This window comes from Hakea prostrata, chromosome 7 (genome assembly GCF_041222555.1).
Source record: "Hakea prostrata isolate BN-2017 chromosome 7, UWA_Hpros_2, whole genome shotgun sequence".
NCBI classification, from domain to species: Eukaryota; Viridiplantae; Streptophyta; class Magnoliopsida; order Proteales; family Proteaceae; genus Hakea; species Hakea prostrata.
Window position 1 is genome coordinate 67,771,800 of NC_142606.1, and position 10,509 is coordinate 67,782,308.

Consider the following 10,509-nt stretch of genomic DNA (forward strand, 5'->3'; position numbering starts at 1 on the left):
CCTTAAAGAAATCAATGGAAAAGTTCAATTCTCCTTCTCTCCTCTCTTTGAAGAAGATGAGCTACGTCGCAAGTAGCATCAATTTCTATTTTAGGCCATTTAATTTGTAATTTTCTTGTTTTTGATTAGTTCTTATAAATTATGGATACTTTAATATGTTTTATTTGACCACACAATAAGATTGTTGTTTTCTTTTTTTTTTCCATTTTTGTTTCCTGCAATTCAAATTTGAATTTTAAGTCACACAAGCTCAATCTTCGTTTGAGATTTGAAATATATTTCTGTGCACCTCCTATGTTCTAGGAGAGTCCAACTCCATTTGGTCTTTGGACCGTGTAACCTCCAACAAGTTTAATCTGATTTGGAGGTGCTTGCCCCTGGATGTTCTATTTCCTTCTTCTGAAATTTTGGGGACACAAGACAAGGAGGAGACATCGTTACCTGTTTAATAGTTTCCTCCATGGATTCTTGATCGAGATATCCAACCCTTTTCACACCTCCCTTCAAACCAATCTATGTTTCTAATGTTGCACCATAAGAATCTTTCTTTACATCACCAAACCCAGCACCTTGTAATGACTCTGATAAGCCGCTCAGTTTGAAGCTTATGCGGCCACCTGATGTAATCTTTGCCTCACCAGTTTCATTTTTCTCTTCAGACTCTGAAAGTGCATCTCCATTCTTGGAGATGGGAATGCCAGCAATGCCGGTTGGCTCATCAAGACTAGTTCTAAAACCACTAACAAACCTCGATCTAGACATACCCATGTAATTAAAAATCCACATCTCACCTTTATCTTCTGGAAATCCCTCACCACAGTCAATTCTCCTAAGAAAAAACGTGTCTCAAGGAAGGAGAACAAGAATAAAGTTAACGGGTTTTTAAAAATGGGTGGGAAGCAGAAATGGAGGAAAGATTTCTGAAAGAGTAATAGCAATGAAGAAGAAAGATGGAGAAAAGGGAAGTCCTAGTAAATTAGTGGGTATTGTCACATCCACCCAGCCGGTACCCCATCGGGCATACCCGGGTATGTGATCCACAGTCCCGAAGATTAAGTATCCAGCAACCATGCCTCCCACATACGAAATAACACAATCATGAACGATAATAATCATGATTTAAGCATATAATAAAGAATCGTGAATAAGATAAAACAGATAATCAAAGTGCGGAATAAAAGTGATACCAAGATATATATAATCCAAAAAGGAAGGAGAGAGAGTGATCAAAAGTCACTTTCTCACATGGCAGCGGAAAGTAGCAAATTTAAGTTAAGTTACACATCACACCTAATGAGTATATCAAGGAAGTTAAATTACAGATCCGGTTTTAAAGGAGAATCCAAAATGTAACATCAAACAAATGTTTCTTCGGTCACATAAAACACATCCTCATAAGTGTAGATATCCGAAGTCCAATACAGCTGCTCCAACACCAGTGCTGGGCTAATCCTGGTGTGCAGCATAGTCCTCTTCGGTACCCTCATAGTAATCTTCATAGTAGCCACTACCCTGAGGGTAGTGTGGCTCATCATAGGGTGCTTCGAAGGATGAGCCATCGGACTCTTCAAAACCTGTGGAATAGTCTAACAACGCAAATGCACAGAAAGGAATGAGTTCAAAGGAACTCAGCAAGGCAGTTAATCCATAATACATAAACCATATGATTCAAGTCATAACATGATGCAATTATGATTCTAACTCTACATATGCTAGTCTCTATGGTGGACATGCTTTAAGTCATAGCACCATACTTCTTTGGATACGTCTCAATCGTTCTTCCCTCAACCATCCAAATATCTTGGGTTCTCCGGTGTGAATTTGGGTCCTGCATCCATCTCGGACAATTCCATGGCTAGGGTTTAGGTCACCACTCTCTCACATCACCATTGGTATAAGTATTGGCGCATGTCACGGTAAAACCTAGCCCAATGCAAGTCATCTACTCAGTCATACCATGTAAGATCCAGATACGTCCATTCCTCGCCCCGAGCGATCCTTTCCAGTATCCTTCACACCAAAGTCTCGGATATTACTCATCGGACTCATCAACCCCATTGGTCATCCACAAATAGTAGACAGGAAGCTCTCACGTCCCCTCACGGATATGACTCATCGATCTTCGAGCGCCCGTGAGCCCAAGTCTGACATTTGCAACCCTACCAACAATGGCCCCTTTCGGGTATCCGTAATATGATCTATGTCCTCTCACGGGTTGGCTACTGGTCTTGAGTGCTCATCAAACCATACTGCTACCACGTACGGGTCGTTCGGTCTTAATACCCTTCCGATTCGGGTTTGATATGACAAGGACATCCTAGTCATACACCTAGACAAGTCCTATATATGTCATCCAATAATCCAGGAAAGCGTCGATGGACACCTTCGGAGAACATCCCATACTATTCCCTCCGATGTCCAAGAACAGAAATGTCAATAGGACATTCCTCAATCCCAAATTATGCTTATCCAATCACATTCTCAATTCATCATATCACACATATATGATACATCATCATATTGAAAGTCATATCATAACATCGCATAATTCAAGTGTAATGTAAATAACAATAATTAAATAGACATGATATACAAGAGTAACTAAACATGTTACTACTGTTAAGAGACAACTACGGTAGTCATATGATGTCTAAATAGAATTGATAAGCAAAGCATATCAAGTTGCCAATCATCATTTAATAAACATATAGTCCATGTCATATGGGTATAACTGTCCTTACCTTAATCGAATCGGGAATAATAGCAAATACCACTTAAAATAGTCCCCAACTTAGTGCTTGAACCCTAGACAACATATATGCAACATTAGAGAAGGAAACAATAAAATTGGAGGTCAAACGAAGCGAAACGAGCAAGAGTTGAGTTGCTGTTTTCCTTTGGTCGACTGATTGGTCAACTGACCAGTCGACTAAGTAGTCGACCAAGAGGATCAGTAACGGGCAGCATAGAGAAATTGGGCCCAAAACATATCTTTCGGGTCTCGGATCGATCTGAAATTTGGAGGGAATGATCATAGAAATATAGGGACACTATACAATGAAAATTATCATGATCCAACGGTCCAATTAGGAAACCCAAATTGAAACCCTATGTTCTATATGCTAGACATCAAGAATTGAAATGGGATTTGTTGCAATGGCAAGGAATGATGGGGAATCAGCTAAGGAAGTCATAAGAACTATACTAGAATCATAAATCAATAGTAAATCAGACCTAGCATGCATCTACACATCAATTTAGATTGATAAGACAAGTTGGAATGACAAGAATCATAGAAATGCAATGCTATTGATTGTATTGAATGCATAGCATAGCAAGAATGAAAAGAAATTAATGGAGATGAAAGGGAAACACATGGCTAAGTGTTTGTAAGGTTGCAACACTTCAGCCATAGTCTCTTTAGTGAAAAAGAGTGGAGGAAAGAGTAGATTAGAGGATAAGAGAGAGGAATCATACCTTGAGGAAGTGAATGAAGAGGGAATGTAATGATTGCGACCAAGAATCTTCACCAACTTCAAGAGAGGGCTTTGGGAAGCTCACTCCTCGAGCTCTGGAGTGCCAATGATTAGGTTAGGCTTCTATTCACGAGTTCCCAAAAGGTAGGGTTAAAATAATAGAGAATTTTGTAATTTTCGAATTTACTATTCTGTTGGTCGACTGGCCAGTCGACCAAGCATGAACAACAACTTCAGTTAGGGAAATGGAAAGCCAGATTGATCCAAATTGAGTTGGGTTTTTTCCTACAAGTCAATCAACAAGTCTAGAATAGATAAATACCTTTGGAACGAGATCGGAAGTGCATCACGTACTTCAACTACGCTCTCCCCCTTCTAAGTGCAGTTTCTCAGTGAACACTGACAGTGTATAAGGGGCATCATTGTCAATATCCATAGGCTCTGAGTCATGCACCGAATCTTCGACTATGAGGGCCCAAAAGTCTCTTCTTTCACTACTTCGGGTCTTCGGACCTACAAACACCAATGGATCCGGGTCAGGGTCAGGGTTAGGAAAGGGTTGGATTTCACAGGTATAAGCTAACGGGTTTTTAAAAATGGGTGGGTATCTTAGCCCTTTGTTTAGCATATTCCATGTGGCGTGCTGTGGTGGTGCATTGCTATGCACAGCAGAGAGATGTGCACAGTAAATGATTTTTTTCCATTGTGTTTTAGACATTTGAAGTAAGTTTTATTTCTTTTATGATTAGAAAAATTGAATTCTTTGTAATTTTCCTATCGACAAGGCAACACCTCAATGCACAGAAAATTAATCATTATTTTGGTTAAAAGATGAGGATGAATGAAAAACATATTGTACGGTTGGATTACTATCTTTTTTGGTAGAATGCGGTTGGATTACTCATAAGAAGGGATTATACGCAAATACCCTTGAATGGCAGAGGAACTCGTCAATCAAAAACATACTGTAAGGTTGGTTTAGCATTCATGATTTGGTTTACATGATGGCTTTTTGATCAAGTTCCCACAGACGGTGCTTAATGTTGCTCCAAAAATATGTGCGGCAGTGCAAGCGAACAACCTGCAAAAGACGTGCTCGACCAGGTTGGCCGAGAAACGTCTCCGACGATCAAATTAGTGGAAGCGCACAACTTTAGAAGAAAAAAACAACTTATAGAGCTCTCAATGCTAGAGTGGAACCCAAGAGTGCATACCTAATAATGGTGAAGGTGTGAGTATTTATAGCTTAGAAGGTTACCTTGGCTATATGGTAATGGAGTTCCATTTGAATTCTATAATTGTTGCTAACTTCGCAGGGAGAGGAATCTTATCCATCAAGAGAGTATTACTTAAATTGTAGTTGTGGAGTCCAATTTGAACTCAAAGAGCAATTCGAACTGTCTGACTTGATTGGAATCTTTATCCCTATCTTTAAGGAGGTTGCTTATGATTCATATTGTACACGTTGCTTAGTGCGTACATTTATGTGTTATCTTGTTTATGAACCGCTCAAAGTATGGTCGGTTCAGATGTATTTGGGTCGATTATGGTCGGTCCATCCAACCAACAATGGTCAAACCATCAAATATAGGTTGACCATAATAAATCCAATTCTACATATTTGTACCTTGATGAGAGTCTCGGAAAGACCTCATTAACTAGTTACATCTGGTGCTACTTCCAAATAACGTAGTGTTTTTTTTTTTTATATACTTGAGGTTCGTCTAACCAACTTATGCGCACCTTAACTAATCTTTAATATATAAGGGGGAAAGCAAATAGATCTAAGCTCTTCACCCTCCTACTATGAGGTATTGGCCTTTTTGAATTTAAAATCAAAATCAACTCTCTAGGGCATGACCATGGGCGGCCCACAATTAAAAAGCAATTTTGCCATCTCAAGGCTTATGTAGGAGAACATGTGGTGAATACCTTTAATCCCTCTATCTCTTTTACTTAATTAAAGGCTTAACCATCTAACAAAATCATTTGGATTACATAGTAATTGTACTAATTGCTTAAGCCAAATCATACAAACACTTTTTTAAGTAACCCTTAATTAGAGCAATACATATTTGAAATAGTGGTTGTAACCTCTAATGATTACCCAATAGGTCATATTATATTATATTTCTTAAAAAGAGAATCATTAGAAGAGCAAGAATCAACAACTCCTTGTTTGGCTGTGATTGGATGTGTAACTACTATTGCATGAATAAGATTTAGCCTTCTTTGGTCTTTGCTTTTATCTATTGTTTGCAAAAATTTTAAGAACCATGAAAATGGGATTGGAAAGACTTTCTGGTATACCAACCTCATTTGAATAAGTATTTTAGGTTAAGAATAATTTTGATGTCAACAATAATTAATGGAATCAGCCATGAATAGTGAAAGGGAAAACTTTTGGTAGAAAATAGTTTTACTGAAAATCATCATGTCAACAGCCATTCGCTCGAGGATTGCGTAGGCTATGAAACAACGGAATGGAAAGTGTGCTAATTTTTCATGTACACACCACGCAAAGTGTTATTGTCGAAAAGGTCTTGAATTCGACCCTTTGTCGCTCAATAGTTTCCCACCAACCCGTCTCTTGGGCCTAGAGTTGAGATCCTAAACTATACTCCTCTCACACGCTTCCGTCCACGTACCATATATGTAGGAGGGGGCCTACCTCTTGTCCGTCTTTGTCCGTCTTTGTCATTGCTCTGAGGTGGACCCTCCTCCTAAATGTGGTAGAAGAGTTGAGGGGAGTACAGTATTCTATTCTTACTCGTAGAAGATCTAAACTCCTGGGCCTTTGGGCCCTCAATCTTGGGGACTAGTTTGATGATGACCAAAAGAAACAAAAAGGGTCTCTTTACCAAGAGTGGGGATCATCTCCCTATATGTGCTTCCCTTATGTTTTTTCACCACCAAATTGGGTGGGGCCTACATCTAAACAATAATAATAAAATTTAGAGATAAAATCATTAATGGGTCCCACATGAGCGTCATCTGATTTTGTGGTGAAAAAAAATGTCAGGAAAACACATATTGCTTCCTAAGGGGGAGGTGATCTAGACTTTCTTACCAAGATATCCACAACACCATTGCAACTCTGTAAAATACATTTAAAAGAAAAATAGAAAAATAAACCCCGAGGGGTGGCTCAGTTGGCAAAAGACTAATGCTTACACATAGGAGGTTAGAGTTTGAATCTCCTTGGTACCAGGGACAAAGTCCCGCCTATATTAGTTATATAAAGCTCTCATGTGGATGTAGTCGAGGTGCGCATCAGCTGGCCTAGATGAACCTCAAGATAAAAAATAAAAAAAAAAGAAGGAAAATAATGAAAAAAAGGAGCTCCATTTTTGGATAAAACTGTTTGATCAATAATCTGATTGTCATTCTATTTTTTATGCACTTTTGATGTACCCAAGGAATAACCCCAATTGTCGGAAGATGATAATAAATAATTCCTTCAGATGTTAAAGTTGTTGTTATGCGACATTCTTAAAAGAATAACACTTTCATGTTTGGTGACATACTTAACTTTACTTTTAAGCCAAATATGTATAACTAATTTTTATATAAAATTTCCAAACTTTATAATACTACGTGTAAATTGATCTAAAGTTGTACTACATTTTCGAAATTGCGTGTGGTTTATGTGATTATATATATTATTAAAAGAATATGTTAATATAGATAAAGTTGACTTACTTAATAATTTTTTTAATGTATGTTAAAGTTAATTACTCAAATTATTTTGACTAAATTTGAATGTTAAGTTATATTGTTTTCATGTTCTCCCCTCCATATCATTTCCCTCATTTAAAAAAAAAAAAAGAAAAGAAATATAAGTAATAATAATTTCTATATATCCACAAAAAAGAAAGATAATCTCTAAGATGATTAATATATATTCCATGAAGAAAGCATATTCAGTCTATACCTTTTGCTTATAAATAATAAAAAAGACCATATAAACAATTTGTGGTTTTTAGAAAACATAGCCCAAAAACTCAATTTAAAATACTTTTAAAAGATGCCTTGCATGGAGAAGACTTCGGTTCAAGTCTAAGTTTGCATGCCACACAATATATTGAGGAATGATTCATATGGCCGAGTCTCCCGAGATGAACAGCTGGACTTCCTTAGGATGTTGTGTATTGAGAGAAATTATTCTTCATCATGCCTGGAACGATTCCAAAAAGACCCAGTGGGTTGAGTAATCACAGTTTACTGCCCAAGCTAGTGTTTGGAGTTTGCAAACCAATGCAGCATCAGCTTGTCACACTTCAGAATTAATATGTCATACTCCATTATTGTAGGGCAGTTGGGTCTGTTGGGGTTTGTTCATCTAAATTGCCTTATCTTGTTTTGTCCTTAATGGGTGATGCGTTCAGAAAATGTTAAGCTTTCGATTCTCCTGGTTATGGCCTGCAAAAAAGAGTTAGACGTGGCCCGACCGTGGGGGTTGGGAGGCCACCTCCGAAGCTTAAGTCAATAACTGAACTGATCACGAAAGCTCTGGCTGATTGCAGAGCATAAGAATGAATACGTAATTAGGAAAACGATTCAGATACCTCTAGAGTGAGTTGATCACTTGTTTATATAGACATTACCTCCAATTCTCGACCGTTGAGTGAAGTCTCGATCTCTTTCGGTGGCCGTTCAATCGTAGGGTTTTTCCCTAGAAATTTGGGAACGCAAGTAGTTATCAATCTCGGCACGATTCCCTCCCCGTTCTGCTAATAGTTGCCTCCTACAAGTCAACTCTGTCTTCCGCAAGATTCGAGAGGTCATACCAGACTGGTAACCGAAGTGCGGCACCCCTATGCTTATTAAATTAGGTTTTGGTGGGTCCCAGTTATGATCTAACCAGGATGAAGATTGTGAATCCGATCCAAAGGTTCGGTGTAATTTTCCTCGTATCAATGGGTATCTTTAGTTTTCTGATTTGTGGACTAACAATCCACCTCAAAAAATAAAAAACCAAAAGAAAAAGGGCCCTTCCCTTTTTGTTCTCCCCTGATTGTTCACTTGACTTGATTATCTTTATTCAGTATAAATTAGACTTTGGGGATAAATTTTCTTGATTTGTTTGTGTTGTCTTGGCGAGTACATAAGATGTTTGATGACATTCGGATACTTTAATGCAAGTGGGGAAATGTATTGGAAAACATAAATAGCTTATATTTGTATTATAAAAGTTGGACCGAACCATTATGGTCGGACCACTGTTCCGACCTTATGATGGTCAAACCATTAAGAAGTTTCTAGAACTGTCTTTATAGATTCGTGATCAAAGAGCACTTAAGTTCAAGAGAAACTCAAGTAGTAAGATCCGAATTTGAGGTAAACTGGAACATTAAAAGAATCCTATAAAACGACAGATAGAAAGATCAATTTCATATTCTCTCCCGTTCTTTTTATATTTTGCTCATATCAATTTCAGCCAATTCTAAGCGTAACAGTAGCGATCTTTCTTGCACTGCCTTCTTCCTCATGACAAACGTTCCTCCATTCCCAGCTCCTGCAGCTACTGCCGATGAAGATCAACAGCTTCTATCATTGTTGACAAAGGAAGAGAGAAGGAAAAGAACTGCGGCTACTATGCTGGTTCCTATCACTGCCGTTCAAGTTCCACGAGTTCTATCGTTGCTGAAAAAAGAGGAAGAAAAGAAAAGAAAAAAAAGAAAAATATCAGTTGGTTTCGATGATGATAATATCTTGTTTCAAATTCTCCAGAGATTAGAAGCTGATACGTTGTTCAATTTAAGGATGGTAAGCAAGCAATGGCATAATTTGATTTTGGATCCTTACTTTGTTAGTTCCCATCTCTTTTCCGCGGCGGCACCTGCACCTGCACCGCCTGGTTTCCTGCTCCAAACCCTAGTATATGGTTCTTATAAATTGGGTTTTGTAGATATGAGAGGAGATAAAATCGTGACGAGAGACTTGAGAATAGATCTTCCAAAACCAATAATTGCTTCCTGCAATGGTCTCGTCTTGTTTAAAGATTATCCAAAAATGGGAGATTATTCCGTCGGAAACCTTTTTAGTAGAAAAGGAAAGATTTTGCCTCTACAGAATTACAGTGATTCATCTCTAGACAAGGTTCTTGGGTTTACATATGTTAAAGAAACAGGAGAATACAAGATCGTGTGTCTGATGTGCAAGAAAGATCACAGTAGTTATTGTGCGATGATATTCACGCTTGGGTCCAATACATGGACACAAGTCAAGGAGCCTGAGCCGGCACACCACTTTTGGAAAGAGCTTTGCCAAGCTGATTTTAATGAAGTGATTGCAGACAGATATGAATGGACATTGAGACCCGTTTCTGTTAACAATTTCCTGCATTCGCTAATTGAAAACGAAGACTATCAGGAAGTCTTGTTTACCATAGACACCAACAATGGAACTTTTCACAAGAATGAGCTACCCTTTCAACGTGGTGGAACAAAGGGGGAACTGACAAATTTTGGAGGGGTTTTAGCTGTTCATGACATTGAATTCAACCTAATTCAAATATGGGTTTTGAAGGACTTTTACAAAAAAGAGTGGATTCAACTACATTCCTTGCAAATTAGAGGTATATGTGATTTTGAAGAACCTTTCCTAATTGGTAACCTTGGAAATGGAAAAGTACTATTGTATTCAAACAACAGGATGGTTATGTCGTTTTGTTACTCTTGTAATACAGTGGATATCAGGTCTTTTTGTGCATTGGATGTCCAGTCGCAGAAGGTGATAAAGACTTTTCCACTTGCCTTGAATGATCGACGTTTTTGTTTGCAGCATGTAAACAGCCTCATTTCAATCAATTCATTGTAACCCTAAAGAAATCAATGGAAAAGTTCAATTCTCCTTCTCTCCTCTCTTTGAAAAAGATGAGCTACGTCGCAAGTAGCATCAATTTCTATTTTAGGCCATTTAATTTGTAATTTTCTTGTTTTTTATTAGTTCTTATAAATTATGGATACTTTAATATGTTTTATTTGACCACACAAAAAGATTGTTGTTTTCTTTTTTTCCATTTTTGTTT

At 37.9% G+C, this 10,509-nt stretch overlaps 1 protein-coding gene across 1 annotated transcript; it reads left to right on the top strand.

Annotated features, from left to right (window-relative positions):
• The first annotated feature begins 8,966 nt into the window (after positions 1-8,966).
• Positions 8,967-10,298, top strand: LOC149011802 (F-box protein CPR1-like). The gene has a single exon (XM_089162774.1). It carries the CDS (start codon positions 8,967-8,969, stop codon positions 10,296-10,298), a length of 1,332 nt encoding a protein of 443 aa, XP_089018900.1.
• The last annotated feature ends 211 nt before the right edge of the window (positions 10,299-10,509 follow it).

Coding starts and splice junctions, on each gene's coding strand:
- LOC149011802 (XM_089162774.1), top strand. CDS start 8,967: ATGACAAACGTTCCTCCATTCCCAGCTCCTGCAGCTACTGCCGATGAA.